Source organism: Aptenodytes patagonicus, chromosome 1 (assembly GCF_965638725.1).
Source record: "Aptenodytes patagonicus chromosome 1, bAptPat1.pri.cur, whole genome shotgun sequence".
Lineage (NCBI taxonomy): Eukaryota > Metazoa > Chordata > Aves > Sphenisciformes > Spheniscidae > Aptenodytes > Aptenodytes patagonicus.
In genome coordinates, this window is record NC_134949.1 from 67,407,645 (window position 1) to 67,428,106 (window position 20,462).

The 20,462-nt window shown below is 40.5% G+C and overlaps 1 protein-coding gene across 4 annotated transcripts in view; it reads right to left on the reverse strand.

Annotated features, from left to right (window-relative positions):
* Nucleotides 1-12,448, reverse strand: part of DNM1L (dynamin 1 like) — a 39,185-nt gene extending 26,737 nt beyond the window's left edge. For all 4 annotated transcript variants that reach the window (XM_076340502.1, XM_076340480.1, XM_076340491.1 and 1 more), the window contains exons 1-2: nucleotides 12,247-12,448; nucleotides 462-609 (exon numbers count right to left, since the gene is read on the reverse strand). In XM_076340502.1, the coding sequence (XP_076196617.1) occupies nucleotides 462-609; nucleotides 12,247-12,348 (250 nt within the window). In that variant the 5' untranslated portion in view covers nucleotides 12,349-12,448. The remainder of the gene's footprint in view (nucleotides 1-461; nucleotides 610-12,246) is intronic.
* Nucleotides 12,449-20,462: the final 8,014 nt, after the last annotated feature.

The following is a 20,462-nucleotide window of genomic DNA, read 5'->3' on the forward strand; positions in this document are numbered from 1 at the left end:
TGTTTTAATTTCTCCTCCTCACGTTCCATTCAGAACTTATCTATTTCCTAACCTCCTTCTAAGAAGTCACATACTCATCTTCTCAAGGAAAAAACCTTATTTATACAGCAAAAAAGGAGGGGAAGAAAAACACACACAAGAAAATCATGTTCTTTACACTATAGACAATCATTATCATAACTGAAATGGTTTCTTTGGCCTGCTTTTCTCAAAAGCATTTCCTAAGAACAAACAGGAAAGCTTAAAACATTAAAGATATTTTGAATATCCAAAAGCTTTTGGCTTCATGACATTTGTTAAATGGACAGAACAGATGTGACAACAGCGTGTTTTTTCTTCCAAGTAAATTTTAAAAAGCACACTCGAGTTTTAAGTATACAACTGATTTTTCAGTCACGTGAACAAGAAAGATTAAAAGTCTCTTTCCTACTAAGCAAAACACACTCTTGGATCACACTTACCATTTTCATCTCCAGCTGTTTTCCGACCATCCTCTGGGGAAACATGCACCAGCTGCAGAATAAGGGGTCTCCGGGTGACAACTCCAGTACCTCGTGGGAGCAGATCCCTCCCCACAAGACTTTCCAACACAGAACTCTTTCCACTGCTCTGAAAATTGGAATACAGCTACATGATTTTCTTAAACATCAAAATGGTGTAATATTTTAGTTTTAGCTTGCTTTCATCACTCCTGCAAACAGTGCTCTATCCTGTTCTCTGCTATACAGTGCCCAAAGGAGCGTCTGATAGACTCACTGCATCTAACACAGTGGTATCGCACTGCGTAGGCACTAAAGGACAAGTCTGCTATAAACCAGTGACTGTCTAAACCTGCTTGGGATACTTAAAAGCCATGGAACACTTAAAAGCCATGTAGACAGATGTATTTTCTATCTCTTAAGGCTAAACTAAACACATAATAGGTTTCAGAAAAAATAATATCCTACTTAACATTTTCTACCCCAAATATTAATCTCTCCAGAAACATTTTTGGAAAAGAAAAAGCTATTTTTGTTTATAATGCTCAGAAGGAAATTCTATGTCTTCTACTATGTAATTTTGAAACATCTTGCAGTAACACTTCACTCTGTAGACTAAAGAATTTAACCTTCTGTTAGCATGAACACGGGCTGGCCATGTTAATACTAACGGGAGCATTATACAAAAAGATATTAACGACGTACACTTGAGTACATTAAGCTATTACAATCTTCTATTCCTTTCAGTTTGTTTTTTTTGTATAATGTATTATATCAGCTTCATAAGTGCAGACATTGTTTTATACTCTAAATATATAAACAAACATTGTTTTATACTGTCTCTCCCACTCTGTGTGTGTATATATATATAAGTATTTACAACTGAATTGACTGCAAACATCTGTCTACATAATAACAAACCGTAAGAAGTTGTGAAATACTTAAAGGCTGTGAAATTTCAAATTTGCTTTGAGAGTCCACATTTAAAATGTTCTCCTGTAGCACTTTTGTATAAAATGCAGAATTGGGCTACATGGTCCAATAAGCGGCTGTGAGCACATGGGCTTTAAAAGTGATTCAAGACTACTACCATGTTAAAACTAAAAATAAACAATAGACCCAGATATGTCAACATAATACTTTGAAAGTCTGATGGAAAAGATTTTGTCTTTTTAATAGAGCTGTATTAAACTCTTCCAGTTTTCTGCAGCTGGAAAGTCAACATGGACATGCCATGAGAAAACCTGCTCTGACAATCATTGCTGTCAGCTAGGAAATGTTTCTATATTAATGCTACTACCAAACAATTCTCTTAAAAACAAACAAACAAAAAAAAAACCCAACAGATGCTTCTGACAGCTAGAATGTGCATTACTGCTGTACAACCTCAATTCAGCTTACCAGTTCTGCAAGAACAGATTCGAGACTTCAAGTAAATCATGAGTACATAACCTAGCATAACATGAAATAAAAGCAGTGTTGAATATCTTTTAAATATCATACATTTAGTGACATCTTAGGTGACTTTTCTAAAAATGAAAAATAGATCAGCAGAGGTCAAGCAACACAGCACTATCAGACAGCACGTTTCTACTGGTGCAGTAAGACAAGACAGGAACATATTACATGAGAGCATTAGAACCTACTGAAATAGGACTTGTATGCAGAAGCACGAAATAAATATTAAAATACAAGGCCAAACCCCTAGAAAGCTTGCACAACGACAACAAATGAAAGCCTTCTTTTCTTCTAACACTTTACTGTGTAACTGCTTTATGGCACAGAAAAATGCTGTTTTATCAATGTCATTTGTCTCAATAGGTGAATAACAAACCAATGCAGATTGTGTATATTTTTCAAAGTAAATCTAAGTCAAATTTGACAGCAGTGAGGTCAACTGTCTAGAAAGAGTAGGGAGAAGGACAGGGTCACAGGAAACAGAAGGATAGCCTTATTAAGACTTTTTGCTTCAGAAAACTCCCCTAGAAAGTAGTTAATAATTTTCTTCTTCAACTGACCTTCTCCAATCAACTTTGGGCACCTTCCATGCAAGGAGCTTATGACAGGACATTGGGCACTGAAATCTTACCAGAGTAACTGAAGAACAATCTGGCCAAAGCACGAACTAGCTCTGGAAGCTTCCCTGAGAGAGCTCCCGTTGTAGCACACTTCTGAAGAATTACTGATATTACAGAATGTGAAAAAACATACATTTCAGAGTGACAAACAACAAACCACTTCTTAACAAACCTCACAATTTAAAACAAGTGGAATGCCTGCTCAAAAAGATGAGGCATGATAAAGGTTCATCAGCTGCACTGGGGAAAAAAACAAAAGCCACCAGGGTTTCATTTATTAAAAATATTTTTAACGTCTCTTGAGCAAGACTTCTTACATATGGGTAGAACGATCACTCAGTCTCAAAGGGCTGGAGGTGAGACTTGGATGAAGTGGCTTCTCCTGAACATATAATCCAAGTAGAGAAAGGATAGTAATAAATAGCTCAAGTCCTTACCAAGAACCTCATCAAGACAGGAAACCAAGATCCATGGGACAAGTTGCTGCACACTACTGCTCATTGTTTGGTCTTTCCAAAAGAGGGGTATTGCAGGAAGCTGAGATGGGCACACACCAAACTACGTATGGAACTAAAACACTATGTCTTACACCACTCCCACAGTTATCTTTGGATGTAGAAGGAACGATCTGGATCCTTTGCAAATGTAAAGTCATACATTAGATGAGACACTACAGTACGCCACACATCAGGAAATTTGTTTCAAATTGCATTACATTCCCTTATTAAAGCAATCTGGTCTTGGAACATAATACAGCATCTAATGACGCACTCAATCTGGGCCCCATACACGTCCATTACCAAGAACTGTCTGGGAACACGGCAAGGAAAGCAGTAAACACAAAGCTGATCTTTTTCTGCCAGTGCAGGGAAGTGATGGATATGGGGTCTGTTCAGAATACAAATTCAGTTCAGCCAGTCCTTCATACAACAGATGTAGACAGAGACCAATACTGATGACCAAAGGTACTGCAGAATTTTTAGGAATAAGTCTGCACCAACATCACGCTTGTTTTGTCATCTCATCAGAATGCTCATCAGTATTTTAAGCACGGACTGAAATGCATAAACCCATCTCATGATGAGTCCTGAAAAGCATTAACAAATTCTAACCTTTTGTGGCAGATCAGTCAGGTTTTCCTCTGGACCCATACCTGATCCTAATTTGAAATATTTATAAGCTGTGATATCTAGAGGAACTTTATATAGATTGCTCAGAAAAAAAGAGCAAATACAGGAACACCTTGCTGTCTGTTGCTTGTTTAACCATTGTGTCAAACTTCCATTACTGAGTGTTTAACACTCTGCTCTGTTAACCATCATCAGTCTCACAGATAAGCACCTAAGTTTGATGGATGGTAAAACCATTTTTTCTAGAAGTACTAAGATAAGAAGAGATGATGTACCCAGGGACTTATTTTATTTCAATACACACTGACAGTATATATGATGTAAATCTTACCAGCTTTCTCACTGCCTCCTTAACAGTTATATTTTCATCATTGTCAACATCATCTTCAGGTTAATCTAAAACAATCAAGGATGAATGGCACAATAACAGGGAAACAATTCTGCACTTAACTCTCACAAATTAAAAAGCTGAAATCTGTAAGAACAGTGATCCACTCCAAAAAGCCAGCATCTCTACTGTTTAACAGTCCTAATGATCTTGCTTCAGCCTCCCTATCCTTCATTTCTTCTTTACTTGTCCCTGCATGTTTCAACTGTGTGCACTTCTTAAGTATCAAAAGGCATTTACTCCCATCCATTATGCTAATTCTTGTGAGCAAATTTGGTTTGCAACCTGCTGTATTACTAACCACATTTTTCAGGAATTCAGAAGCAGCAGACAGCAGCGCGTAACTTTATAATTGTCCAACTTCATTAACAGCAAGACATGTTACTTTCAAAATCACTTCAGGGTTGTTGACAAGCCGAATGGAAGAGACTCTGTATTGAAATTTTTGAAGTAACACTATGAACAACCATTCACATTCATCCCAAACATTTACTTCACTGGCTTTCTTAGTCTTTTTCCAAGTCCTCATTAGCATTCCTAATTTTAGAAGACTTGTGCCCTATACCCAACAGTATGCAAAGATATATTCTCCATATTCAAAAGAGAACCCTGACCCAATCCTCTTCCACTATTGATAGTTACCCTCCACTTTGAGCCCCGTCTATAGGTACAAAGGCCTAGAAGACACTGCTGGTGAAGACCAAAGCAGAGAAAGCACCAAGTGCCTCAGCCTTGTCCATATTCACTGTCACTAAATCACCTGTCACAGTCAGCAGCAAGCCCGTATTTCCCTCGTTTCTCTTTTTTCTTCTTCAACTGCTGACGCAGTGCTGGAAGTTCTTCTTGTTGCCTTTGATGTCCCTTACCAGTTTCAACTCTAGTGGAACACTGGATTTCTTAATACCATCTCTGCATATGCAGGCAGTATTTTTATATCCTTCAGCGAGCTTGTCCTCACTTCTACTTCCTGCATGAGTCTTCTGTGTTGATGCTTAAGTCATGAGCTCCCTCCACACTGCTCTCCTTACATGTCTACTCATTTTCCTGAGCATTTGTATGGTCTACTGTTTTGTGCTCCAATGAGGTTGTCCTTAAAGACATGCCACGTCTTTTGAGTGTCACTGTCCTGTGACTCACTGGATCTCACCAATTAGCTCAGTAAATAAGCCAAAGTCTGCTCTTATTCTTAGGAAGTCCATGCAGCAAGAAGGCAATAAACACACAGACTCACCTGGAGTCTCACTGATGCACAAGAACCATGAGATTTTTTTACAGTCATTTGCTCAGATTGTTGCATATTTCAAGTATTATTAAAATGATAATGGACTTGTATCAGCTGCAACAAATTTCAAGTCATCTTACAAGAATCTGCTGCCTTTCTTCTGTCTATCTTTAGACTTCATAACCGCTTTGCGGAGCCAATGTAAAATAAATCATCTGTGGAAAAAAACCTTTATAAGGAAACATGTCAAATAAACTACTGGGGAACTTCCAACAAGAAAATTGGTTGAAAGCGATGCAAACTTTGTTCGTTGCTTTTGATAGGACAAACTGATAATTTTTTTATTATCTGATCAAATAGGAAAAACCGCAAAGAACTCCTGCAACACAACACAGATTTACTGCAGGACAGCACAAGAAAACAAAAAGGCAGTGATGTCAGCATTCCCTATGACTTTTTCAGTGGCACAATAACAAACATTTGAGAATGACAGTAAGAAACTGCAAAGTAGGAGAGATTTCTCAATGAGACACAGTAATTCCTGAAGAATTCTCTTAAGAAAAGCAATGCATCTACTCTGACGCCCAAGGCAGAATGGTGGCAATTTTGCAGTTTCTGTCATACAAGAATTATAAAAGTCCTGCTGGCTAAATCATGCTCTTAGCAATACATACATATATGGTTTACTAAATTTTAATTCTATTATTGGGAAACATAAGCTAATGCATTTTTTCTGCGGTCTCATCCATAGGAATATTACCCAGATAGGTGCTCTGAAAAGAAGTTCTCTGCAGTAGCTATCCTGGAAGAGTTCAGCATACTATAACTAAAGAGCAGCAAGGTTTTTTTTCTTTCCTTGTTTTGCAAACATGAATTATTCTGAAATAAAAGGTCAGCACACATGCAATTCCAGAGCAGTTCCACAAGGAAACTGCTTTGGTTGGAACAGCTATTGTGGCAGGATTTTCCTATGTGAACTAGGGACAGCCCAAGCTAGGCTGGTTCTAAACAGCCAACAAATTCAAAAACTTATTTACTAATCAGAAGAGAATTCTGAAGTTACAAGCAGGCCCGATGAATTACTGTAAGACATACTTTGAAACAAAATCACACTTCTAGAAAGATGCAGAAGAGCTAACAGGCTGATCCCAACTTGAGAAAACAGTGAAACCCAGCATAACGCACTGCTGGCTGTTGCAAAATACACTTTCTCTGTGAAAGATCTTGTCCGGATTACAAGACTCTTGTTCCTGCAGGCCATTCCCCATTCACTTGCCTTCAGCTTTCCTGAATCAGTCAGGAAGAACGTGGAAGCCACAGGAACTCCCTCCGCAAAAGACAGCTTATGTACAAGTAGTAAGGAAAGCCAGAATTTGCACAGCTCAGTCAAAATTCTTCAGGAATCCTGTATTTACACCATATCTAAATGTAGATACATGCCAAACAACACCAAATAGATAATAGATAATAGATGTATTCTTTCTCAATACATCAATTCCCAAAGTCCTCCAATAATTCAGTTAAGAAAAAAATACCTCATGTAATTAGAAACAACGAGTACAGAACTTCTCTAAGTTAGATCATGGAACTGTGGTATTTGCAGATCCACATTTCAAAGCCATATAGACTGACCTTATATAGTATTGCTTATACTACTATATTAATTACTTTTTCAGTAATACGAATCAAAGCAAAGCCAATTTATATCTTCAAATTAAAAAAGTTCTGAACAACAGAGTTTTGGAGGGTTTTTTTGGTTGGTCGGTTTTGGGGTTTTTTGGGGGGTTTCGGGGTTTTTTTGTTTGTTTTAAGAGAAGGCCAGTCAACCTTCTGGCTACTATATGAACAAATCTTTTCCAAGAACTACTCAGCCGTTTTCTCTCCAGATTCTGAAACACGTTCGCCAGGGCTTTCTACTTTAATGCTCTTCCCCTTCATTTTCCTGAAAACATTTTCCTTTGCACTGTCCCCTGTGGACAAGACACATCCATTCTAATTAAAATACAGGTTTTCCAAGAAAAACAATTGCCAATCACAAGATGAACAGGACCCTGGCAGCAAGCATACAAAACTAGTTGGGGGGGGGGGGGGGGGGGGAGGGGGGGGAATACCACTTCATTCACATCCTTCTACAACTGTGTATTCTCCCCACTCTTCCAAAATAACTGGGCATTTGCAAACAATAAAATCAGTATCTTAATTTAAAAGATGCTTAATATTGCTTTCATATTAAACATCTGTAGAGATTAAAGGCACGATGAGGAGATCACAGTTATTAGACCTATAATTTTATTTTAATTGTATAAAGTCTGCACATAGACACAGTCAAAATGCCATCCTTCCAATCATAGAAGCCTTCAGGACCTAAAAAGTATAGCTGTTCAGAAACTGAGAGAGCCCATCAGAGAAAAGAAACAGCAAAATGCCAAATGTTGTTTGCACTATATAACTTCAGCAGCAAAATTTATATTATGTCTGGTAAATGTAAACAGCTAATTAATGTCAGCCTCACTTTGCTGCTTGTCTGAAACAGACACCAGAACAGTCAAGGCATGATTTGTCAGGAGGAAGGGATGGCAAAAAAGAAAACAGTTAAGCCCAAAACCATATACAGTGAATGTCAGATACCAAACCAAACAAAAAACCAAACCAGGAAGTTTACAAAACATTTGGGAGAAAAAACAAGCTCTCCCCAGCCAGCATAGCCAGCGCTGAAGCTATGGTCTAGTTACATCCCCTTTTACAAATGGAGATACAAATGTCATTTTGCATCCGCTTGAAATCCCAGGAATGATTGCTGGACAAAAAAAAAAACAAAAAACAAAAAAAAACAACGAGAGAGGAGGGAGGAAGCCATCCCCAAGTGGAGCTTGGCATGGGGTTTTCCTGGTTGCTTGGTACAAGCTGGAGTTTCCTTCACCTAAAATTGGCTTTTCGCCAGCACAATGTAGGATACATTGAATAAACTGAATACACTAAAGTGGCTTAAATTCCTGTTCCCCTGACCTTCCCTGACAGGGAAAGGTCACAGAAGCTCTGTAGAGCATCTGAAGTTTAAGATCATAATGCCAGTCTCTCTCAAACCAGATGCTTTGATACAGCATCCACTGGATTCTTCTCCTCATCCCAGTAGCCAGGACCATACATTAACTTCCCATTGCTGTCAACTTCTTAACAGGCAAATTACCATCCTAACTGTTTAGCCTAACAGAAGATACAGTTATACATATTCAAATGCTCAAGCTATCTGTTATCTCCACAGAAACCTTCCTCCTTGGCAACGAAAATTTGTTTAGTGTTGAAATATCAAACATGATACTTATTCCAAACAGCAAAAAAAGAAATAAATGTAATGCTCATCTGTGAGCCAATCACAGAGGCCAACGAAACAGCTCTTTCAGATGGAAACATCCAACAGAACAGTCCATGTTACATATTGTACACCTCCCCATTTAAAGTCCCAAAATAGCATTGACTGAAGACTGAGCAAAAGTACTATATAAATATATACCTGAAAGGTCATTTAAAAATCTCATTGTGAATTTCATTAGTTGCTAGATCAATTTCACTGTGATGTCTCTACTCAAATCAACACTATCAAGTGCAAATAAAGCCTACAAGTTGTTTTTATAATGTCAGTACTGAAAGAACTTTGCTACAAAACTGACACTAACGTTTGTATATAACTAGGTCGATGACTTCTAAAAACCCAAAACAGATTCCAAGAATTAGTGACCTGAAAAAAATAAAGGCAATTCATTTTTACATATCTCTAGGCAGAGATTTTGTTGGGTTTTTTAAAACTTATTCTAAAACTCATGCCCACTTTCGTAGTATAGGCATTTCATTTTTGTGATAGCATCTATGTGCCCTTAACATAAAAAAGGCCGTAACTAACCAAACTTCTTTTCTTCCCCTTGCCTCCTTTTATTATAGTTTTAATGTGTTTGGTTGAGGCACTTCAATACCACCTTGTTATCCCTTACAAATACAGACCACAAAGCATTTGTATAAAACACATCAGAAGGTTGGGTATTACAGTATTATTGAACAAATATTGTTTATATAGTATTCCCAGCCTGGACTTTTTTTTTTTTTTCATTTCAGTAATACAGTTCTAAAAATGCAACTGAAATACTGAATCGGGGAAAAAATAGAACACCTATCTGGGAATGGCAAAAAGGCCCTGAAATAGTCATGAAAAGTTGGCAGTCTGAGGGTGTCCCCCGAGTTCTATCAGCAGCAAACAGTCTTCAATTTTCTTAATAGACCCTGTACTAGGATACAGAAATAACTTAGATGGTATTTATGTTGAGAATGAAAAGAAATTCTTATATAACTGAGCCACAAGAACACCACTAGAAGAAGTGCGAGAGCCCATCTAAATGTGTAAAATTTACTAAGAAATATTTTGTAATTAGTACCAAAATTCATCTAGAAAGAGGAAAAATTAAGACACTTCAATTGCTCAGAACACAAGGACAGTAGGAAATGAATCCCAAAACAAGGAGGGGCAAAGACGACATGGGAAACAGAGAACATTCAAAGCTAACTTAAAGATTATAAGCAGCTTCTAGTTCTACATACTCTAGAAAAGAAAGAATTAAGTTGATGCACAGAAGCAGAAATAAAGGAGACCTGAAGAAAGACACAAGCACAAAACAATAAAAGGGTAGAGAAGAGATACAGAAGACAGGTGAGAAAAAGAAACAGCAAAAGCTACTTAAAAAAGCATTTTTCTTCTCCTTGCTGAATATGTAAAAAGGTCATCTAAGAAAAGCAACAGGCAAACTGGAAGGGAAAAAAAAAAGCATAAATCAATTAACAGAGAGTTGAAGAAATCTTAACTGGTAGCATTTGTTTCCTACAAACAAAACTGTTTGTGAATATTATTCAAAGAAGAAAAAGTAAAGACTGCATATGCCAGTAGGCTACAAACAAAACAACTGTGTGAACAAACTTAAAGGCCACATAGCACTTAACCAAAAATATCTCAAGAATCAAGATTGTTTCAAGGCACATTTCAGAAAACCCTGGAAGCAAGCTACCAGCAGCAATACTATCAGCTCTAAGGCCGTATTTGAGACGTCTCCAGAAATCTGGCCTACAATAAACTAACTTCAAATGAATAAAATAATAAAATTTTATTTAAATTATTTCAAGACTAATTGCACAAAATTACTGACACAGTAATTCTGTAGATGGTTAAGACAATTATTTCTTCCAACAGCCCTGACTAAAAACAAAACAAAAACCCAAGATACAGCTTGCTAGACATTTTGTTATATATTTTCCTGGAGTCTATAAAGGACTTTGTTTCGGTATGCTAAGAAATATCATACTAATTCAAGGGGTTTTATGAATATACTGAATACAGCACTGAATGGATATTAATACTGATGGGTAGACTACTGAAGTCAAATGCATGTCAATACCGTCTTAACTCTCAGCATCTACTGTACACACTTATGAAAATTTAACTAGGACAAAGTTGTTTAAAAGGATGATAATTTAAAAAAAAGCCACTTAATGCATTTCATAAAGTGAAACAGAAAAAAAATATTAATTTTACATAGAAAAATGCCATACCTTTGCCTTGCACTTTCTGTTGCAGAACTAAACTAAAACAAACAAAAAACCAAACCAAAACCACAAGCTTGCTTGTATGATTTTTAATATAACAGAGATTAAACATCTTCATAAAGTGATGGACTCCTGTCAACTACAAAAATAGCAAGTACCTAATATAGCTTACCAGTGCAGTCTCTCCCACCCAATTCAAGTATTTTAGATCTATTTTATAAAGTGGCTGATATAAAGTCAATGAATCTATCCAATTTATATTGGTAAGAGAATGACAGCTGGTTGCCTCACAACCAGTTCGACACTGTAGTTGGCTTTGAGCAAACCTATTCCATGCTTCAGCAATGTGCAAGCTTTAAACATACAGCTCGTGTTTTAAGTCATATAATGAAATACCTGACTGCAGAGTAGTTGGTATTACTGTCTTAGGTAGGCATGCTATTGTCAAGCAACATCACACATTCAATACACACTGTTAATTTCACAGAAACATACAGAGAGACCCATTAACTTCAAGTTTTAGTTGTGTTTAACGTTTCATTTCCAATTCCCTTATGACTGCTGCAGTTCTGGTCACACATGTTCTGCTGCCAAAAGTTTTGCTGAAGAACAGCATCCCATTTGAATAGATCTGAAAGGGTTTGAGCTATCTTTGAGCCCAGCAGCAGCATTATCGGACTGAGACACACATGTTGTAACTGTTACAGCCAACAAAGGCTGGCTTTGCCTCTCACCTTCTATTCCCCATCATCAGCTAGGACAAAGACGTCCAAACGGCGGAAGAACTCGCAGCAAGGGAAAACGATCCACGCCTACAAGATGCCTTTCCGCTACCACATCCCTTTTATTTAGCCCCCACTTCACGGCGGCTGTCGGAGAAGGGAAGCCACCGACTAGCGATGGCGGTCACGCTGAAGCACAGGACCGGCAGCGGGCCGCCGGCGCCACCCGCACCCCCGGTGTGGGGGTCCGACTTGGGGCCACGGGAGAGCGGGGGTGACAGGCCCTCCCGGCAGCCCTCGAGAGCTCCTCGGCCGTTCAAACCGCTACCGAGAAGCGCGAAGGGGAGGGAGGGCGGTGGAAGAGGCGCTCCCATTGCAAATGGTGGGGAGGCAGAGGAGGCCGGGGAGGTAATAGGGGGAGGAGGGGGGACGCGGGCAGCCGAGGGCGGCCGGGGCGGGCGGGACGCCCGCCCCGGCCGCCCTCGGCTGCCCGCGTCCCCCCGTGCCCTTGGCGGAGGCGACCGCGGGTCAGCAGCACCAGAGGCGCGATGAACGCCTCGACTTTGCCCTCAGGGCGGTAAAGGCCCGCGCCGCCCGCTCCCCTACCCCGGCCTGGCCTGCCCCGCCGCCCCGCCTCGCCTCACCTGCGTGCCCACCACCACGATCTGCGGCAGCTGGATGATGTCGGCCCCCACCGTGTTGAACACATCCTGCAGCTTGTTAATCACGGGGATCAGCGCCTCCATAGCGGCGGGGGAGGGCAAGGGCCGGGGAAGGCGTCGGCGATGAATGGGCGCGACGGGCAACGGCTCCCGTTCAGCCGCCCCCTGCGCCTGCCGCCATTGGCGCCGGCCCCCGCGCACGGCGCGGCCCCCAGCAGGCCGTGCGCGCCCGCCGGGCGCGACGCGGCCGCAAGCGCCGCCAGGCATCATGGGAGTTGTAGTGCAGGGGGAGGCCCCGAGGAGGGCGCGCGCGGGCGCCCTCTCAGGCGGCGGCGGCGGCGGCGGCCGTTGGGGGCTGTCAACCGCTGCCGTGAGAGAGTGCGCGGTCCCCTCACGCCCGGGGGAGGCAGAGTTTCTGCTTTCCAAGCGCCCAGGGGCCAAAAACATTTGATGATCAGACAGCGTAGTCACTGTAGTCTTGTATTATAAGCCATTCCCAGGTTTTATTCTATCTTTCGGTACGATAAAGTTGACCCCCTCCGGGGATCACCACTAGCGGCACAGCGCGGGAGTTGAGGCACCACAGGCAGCCCGTGTGGGGGAAGCGGGCCTCATCACTGCCCGGGGTGGCTGCCGAAGGTAGTTTTTAGCAAGCAGCGTGGAGGGGCAACATTTATTCAAGGCAACGTGTTTTGAAAACCCTCGAAAAGTGGGAAACAACCAAACGTGTGCCCCCACTGCCCTCACCACTGCTTCACTAGGTGTGGTGTCGCTGCTGCCCAACACCTCAAGGAAAGGTGCTGAATGGCAAATTGCTAGGCTTTTGTCAGCATCTGGTCTTATAAAGCCAACAGAGCAGGAAAATAAAACTGTTGGGGGTAGGGAGGAAGCATTACGGAGGTCTCTTCACGGGGAGAAAAGAACTGGAGAAGATCTGGTCCTGCAAACTGTGCAGCAAAAAGAATGTTTTCCCACTTACGTTCACGTATCAGAATTATAATGGACAGACTTAAAACTGCTGTATTTAGTCTGTTCGTTTTTTTGTGGATATTGTTTTTGCTGCGAGTCAGCTAACCTCAAGCTGAAATTTTCTAACTTGGGTGCGTAACTAGGTTTGGATGAGGTGTCTAGCAGGGCTTGGGAAGTGGGAAACTCTGTGAGATCTAATACTCAGCTGCCTTATACGAAAAGATAGAATGAAACCAGAGGATGACTTGTGATACGAGAACGCAACAACTAAGCTGTCTGCTCTTTAAAAGTCTTTCCCTTGAGTGCATTTTCTCCGAGATAAATTATGAATATGCTAGCACTGAATTGAATTCTGGCTTTGTCCTTTCTTGTAAACCAACAGATTAAAAATGTTTCTGAAAATTTCAAGTTCTGGATGGCATTAGAATTTATATTCTTATTCTATACAAATTAGTCTTTTCCAGTCTTCATGTCTTGAATCCCTCAAATGTTGACGGAAAGAACATACAAAGGAAATACATTCTTATCTGTATGTCTTTACAACAAAGTTTCTCATTCTTACCCAGGAAATTTCACACTGTCAGAGGACTAATATTTTGTGATAAAAGCATAAAGATGGCTAAGCAAATTGAAACACTCAGAAATTAGCGTATTCAGCACAGAGAGAAACAGTTAACGCATGTAAAACTTTGTGAAGAAGGTTCTGAAAGACTGTTGGTGAGGGGTTCTTGTCACAGCCATACAGGCATGATTTGCCAGCAGTTTCACCCAGTAGCTTTCAGTGTGCTGGAACCGATTGCTCTCAGAGATCATCAATACCAGGCTGCCATTTGGCATCTGCCTCTCCTGCTTCCAGGACAATAGCGAACATTCCCCGCATTGTACACCTGACACAGCAAATACTCTTTCTAAAGGGTTTACTGTTCCCTGTCGAGCATGGAGCCTCATCTCCTCTCCTTCCTTGAGTCCCTGGAAGGAACAGAAAAGAAAGAAAAACAAAAAAAAAAAGCACCCCTGTTGCACAAGAATAGAAGCTGCTGGCACCTAAAGCAGATTAACACCAGCTTATGTCTCTATGTGAATCTCTTTTCTCCTGCCACTTTCATTTTGCCGTGTGACCTCATGGACACCACTGTGAAATGGAGCAAGTGCAACCTGGTTTATATTTTAATTTAGACGAGAAGTGGGACACCTCGGAGAGAATGTAGAGCTGGAAAAGTGTCAGAGAGGGACAAGAAGGATGATGAAAGGTGTGGAACAGCTTCAATATCAAGACCAACTAAGCTAGGAGTCCTCATTCTACAAAAGAAATGGCCAGGGGTAGGGAGGATTAGAGGTCTGTGTAATCATTAGCAGCCTGGAGTTTGTTGAAGAGCATCAGTTTTGTTTACTCTCCCTTCCAATACAAGTATTTTGGGAGCATCTAATGAAACTAGAAGGAGCCAGGTCAGAACAAAACAAAGACGGTAGCCCCTCATGGGTGGGTTGTTGAGCTCCTTGCCAAAGGATGTTGTAGACAGTAAAAGTTTAAATGGATTCAGGTGGTGTTTGGACACGTTTAAGGAAATGTATTGCATGCAAATAAATATCTGTGTAGGAATCAAATCTAGCTCTGGATGTTTCTGAGCTGACAATGGTTTGAAGCTGGGAGAGTATCATGCAGAAGCACTGTGTGTGCTTGCCCTTTAGTCTGTCCCAGCATGGCTATTCTTAGAATTTTATCAGTATAATATTTCAAGAAGCACACAGAGCATACATCAGCTGCTGAACTGAGTTGAGATAACCTAGCCTGCCCAGCAGAGATGTCAAAAGGCCTATCAAGGGCAGGATACCCAAATGGAGAAGCACAGCTCAGATGGAGGAAGTGAATTAATGAAGGAAAGCAAGAAGAAAGGACTAAAGAAGATATAAGACGAGGAAATTGTGCAAAGTTTAACACATTGTACATTTCTGGCTAAAAAGTGGGAGCCGGAAATGCCTCTGCTATAAAGTGTCATGTCCTGCACCAACTCACAAAATCCAGCACTTACCTCAGCCCAGTTGAGGACTGTGCCAAAGCAATAAACATTTTAACAAGCAGTGGTCATCTGTAGCTTTAACTCTAACTTCCCATGGCCGACTTACATTGTACTGAGCAAGAAACTCAACGATCTGATAAAAGGCAGTGGTAGTCAGGCTGGTTATTTACTAAAAGTTAATTGACATGAGGAAACAGGAACTGCCACTCTGAATTTGACCTGCTATCAATCTTCTACCTCAGAATCTCGTCTCTAAGACGGTCCACAACCAGCACTCTGAGGAAAATATAAAAATGCAGTAATAAGATCTTCTGATCCCAAAACTATGTATTAAATAATTTTGATATTGCTGTAAGATCTGGAGTAGACAGTTCAATATTTCTTCCGGTTTATGTTACTGGAAACTAGATTGCTTTATTTACCATAGAATTTTTTTTTTGTCCCATCACGCTAAATTCCTGGCTCCAATGACATCCTGTGCCAGTAAATTTCATGATCTAATTATGCATAGTGCAAAAAATCAATTTGGTGTCAGTTTTAAATTTGTCATCTTCTAATTTCATTATAAGCCTCCTTGTTTTTATGTTTGAAGTCAGGAAAACAAAATTTCCAGTCTTTCTTCTCCATGATAGGAGTTTCTTTACAGTTTTGCATCATCATCTGCTTCCATTTTTGCTCAGACAGCCGGAGTCTCTTTATATTGGCGTACTGACAGTAGTGGACAAGTCATTTGCCATTTAATTAATTTATGCCAGACAAGGAGACCACAAACTAACACCTCAGTAAAGCATATTTCCTTGCCATCGTGTTTGTCTAGAGAAACAAATATTTGATTTCCATACTGAAATGTATCAAATATGTAACATAACATTTGCGCTGCATACATAGCCATACTACTTTGTACTGCACAAACACTATTAGGAAATACTTTGTAAATTATTCCTTGGTAATATCACCTTTTGGAACCATGGAATACAGCGATTATATGGGTCTGGCAGAGCCTGATTTTTATGTGAAGCCAAAGCGAATGGTGTTTTTGTATTCTCCAGAGCAACCTCATCACAGATGGAACTATAACACTTTCTCATAGCACTTATACCAGACATCTGGACAGCAAACACGATTAGAAGCTGAGATAAATAAATTCCTGAAATCCCTTGACGGAATGACCCTTCGTTTGGATGTTCTGCACGGATTTTTCCGAACTGACGGATTCTGAACCTTGGTCTTTTTCCAGAAGAGACAGAAATCAGAGGTTTCAAATCCATAGTCCAGGGGCTCTGCTGAATTGGCAAAGCGAGCTCTCCTACACACTTAGCTGACTGTAAGAAGGTCACAGTGCTGATAGGAATCCCTGAGTTATGTGTTACCTGTGCTGACACCCAGCCTCTGACAAAATAAAATAATCCTGGGGCAGGGATGCAACTTTGCTGGACAATAGGACGAACTAAGCAACTGAGAGTTCCTTATGTTCTCCCACTGTATTCACAGGGAAGTTATTTAACTAAATTCATTGAATATTTGGGGTGTAACACAACCTCTCATAAAACATGCTTGCAGAACTGAAAGCAGGTTTCAAGTTAAGGAAGTGGCAGGGCACAGAGGGTAAGAGCCACAGGGCAAACAGCAGTCAAAGTTCATCAATCAGTAACAAAGCCCAAGCATTCTGATAAGTGTTTGTAAGACATCAGCGTTTCTGACAAGGCCAATAGAGGTAAAAGCTTCGGCTGGAGATGAAAATAATCTCTGTATCGCTCTGAACTGCTGTACAACAGTGCTGCTCCCCCCCCCCAACTGGGGTGGTCAGACTTCTTGGAACACCAGACACAACAGCAACAGTTGCTTCAGTGAATGTGATTCTCACCACTCCAGTGGCAAGTGGGCAGTTAGACACATCCCAGCTGAGCAGTTCATTTCCTCTCCAGTGAAGGCACGTTACTGAATTTGTCATTGGCCTGGGCATTGATTGGTGATGTGAAGTGCAAGTGCATAGTACTGAATCAGTAACCTCTTAACTTCTAAACAGCAGATTTCTGTTTTCCTCATGCATTTTGATGGGCTCCCCAACAACCAACCTCAACATCCATTACAGGACTTCATTAGTCAAAGGATGGATATTATAAATTCTCACTCATTATTCAGTCTAGCGTAGAAAATTTGGAAATTTTCGCTTGGTATTTCCCCACATCATTGTAGATGCTTTTATTATACCTTTTTGATAGAAAGGTATAATATACCACATGCTACTGAACAAACAGAGGAATCAACAGGTGGTGGTGTGAAACCCAAGGATTTCTTCCCTAGAATTTTTGTCGACTTAAGTCGAGCAATCTCATGGATCACGTATTGCCTAATGGAGCTTGAAAAGTGGTTTTAAACATGGAAACACCCACTGGGTAAATTTCTCATGGAGTCTGCCAGGTGTATTAAAGCAATGCCAATCGATAACAATAAATTTGAAAGACAATATGAAATAATTGCTGCTTGCATAAGGAATGGTTTGCAGTCCAATTTTAAGGTGAAGACCTTTTACTTTAAAGGACCAAGGTTTTGGGAATAAAGGCAATAACCTCCTGTCTGCTATCAAGAAAGTAACTTTTTATTGGAAAACAAAATGCACGCTTAGTTAGCATTCAGCTGAGGCAATATAGCTAGAAAGGAAAAAAAAAAACCTTACCCCAACCAAGGAAGTAGGAAGCAGCAAACAGCAAACTCGCTGGCATTCAGGAGGAATTGAGCCTGTATCTTCTACTTCTGGATCTAATGTTTTAAATAAGGCTATCATCTCCTGTGTTCTTTTTAAGATAAAATAGTATGCTAAGAGGAGCATTTTTTATTTTTATAATACAGGTTTTCTTGTGCATGCTGCTTTTTACATTATGATTGGCACAAGTTTAAGTTTAAATTGGGAATATAACAATAGAGCATATGTGATTTACAACATCACAGCCTGCATATGAGACTAATGGATACTTCAAGTGCATCTATCTTAAGCTTTTTAGTTCAGGTCAGGGTTGCAGCTCTGGAGCGGACACTTGATGTCTTACCCGCCATGCTTTGCTTAGCATCATGGAGTTGTCTTGGAGCGCATGGATGCGAGTCTTTTCATGTGAAACAGAACTGCAAGATGCACTTCAGCCACTAAAGAGCATTCAGTTAATAGGACCAGCTTAGCGCTAGTCTGAAATCGAGTTCCAAAATACAACATCAGTAAGGTAGGTCTTTTGTAAATGCTGCGTCCCAAAGCCTTGAGCTAAAAGATTTGGATTGCCTTTTGCAAGCCAAGAAACACGCGAGTAAGGCAGAACAGGCAAAGCAGGTAGTTCTACATAGCTAGGCAACAGGTCTAAACAGAATTATGGTTGAAATCTTATCTTCTTCCATCATGGGGTCATTCATTTAATTTCACACTGTGGGAAGGCTCCTCCATTCAGTAGCAATCAGAGCCCAAAACCCGTTTCCCTGAAGCAGGGACCCTTACCTTGAGTTTGGAAGAATGAGTTGGCCATACTATGTTAAAACATGCTCAAAAGAGAGCATGGATTTGGTGGTCGAAATTCTTGATGAATCCTTTTGGTAAGATCCTGATGGTTGGAGGCTACATGAGTTCTGACTAGTGATAAGAATAATTTAAAAAAAACCAAAAAAACCAAAAAAACCTACAGAGAGTGTAGCTAACAACTGGAAAACTTAGCAGGGTATGTGATAGATTGTTCATAACTTAAGACTTTAAATCAGGGCAAGTAATTTGAAAAATATGCTGTAGCACAAAGAAATGTATCAGTTTGAAACAGAGAGCAGGTAGCACATCCTGCTCATGACACCAGAGCATTTTGGTTTTGAGATTGAAACAGAAACTAGCAACACAGACATGGGGTAGACCCCAAGCAAATAAACTCAGCCAGGTGTGTCCTGATTTACCACATGAACCAGGTCTGATGAGGGTTAATACTGTCATAGCTGCCTAGTGCACAGGGCCAAGGAGGCAGAGGGCGAGAGGCCCAGGACAAAAAGGTCACAATTGTAAGGATCCCTCCTCTTGTCATTAGAGACACCACAGGACCCTCCAGAGCAATTTCTTTAAAGCAAACAAGGTCAAAGTATCGTGTTTACCAAAGGTGGGCATGCCACCTCTCTCATGTCAGGAAGCTCATGCAACGCCAAGAACAATTCTGTGGTAGTGTGGCAGTATTAGTCAGGCTCTTACGGAGAGCCAGAGGAGACGCCGCCTACCACTTACTTACTAACCCTGTACTTGATGGGTTCCTGGACAATTTGCTACGGAGTGGAAATACCAGTGTGTATTAAACCTGCTGATATAAAGGCATTCAGTAGGAGCTGTGATTACGGATTTCCTATAGTTTCAAAATTGTGTTTTCTTATTAAAGCACATTTTAGGGTAAATTCTGTTATTTTTGTCTCCATGTAGAAGGCATTGCATTGTGTTTAATGAGGAAAATAATGGTTTTGGAACAGAGTTTAATCACAGGGGGAAAAAATAATCAGAAAAATTAGTGGAAAAAATTATGTAAATGGAGAGGGAAGCATTACTTTCTGTGGTTCATCGTAACTTATTTCAAATACTGATTTGTTTACTGTGTTTGCAAAGAGAAAAAAAAGTAGAAACTGAACAAAATTCTTGTTTGTGCTCAACTCCTTCCAGACAGGAACTAACAATACAGTAAATTTTCCTCTCTACATTTTGGGGGAAGTCTTTTCTGCAACATTGTGCCCACCTGCAGAAGAATACCAAGAATAAATCAGAGAGTCAAAACAGATTTACTGTGTACCGATGATGGAAACTGCAGACAACTGCAGATGGTTCTGTCTGTCAAAGGATACGTAGAAAAGGAGTAACTGCAGTTTAAGTGGCACTTCCAAAAACTGAATGTGTGCTTAGCTAGCGAATTAATTAAAGAATCAAAGTTGCCTATGCTTAGGATCATGATCCAGCTAATTACCTGATCATTTTTGCTTTACAGCACCACTCTAATTCAGTGCACAAGAGATTACACTGAGCAGCTGCTCAGTGTTTTGTTTCGTTCTTTTGTTTGGAGCAGTGCTTGAGCAAGAAAGACATGGGGCTACACTGAACACGTTACGTTCTTTCTGCACTCTTCTATGGGGCTGGCAATGTAGAAGTCCATAAAGTACTCTCATAACATCCTGGCCACATGAGAGAACATTATTATTATTCCCATTATAGAAATC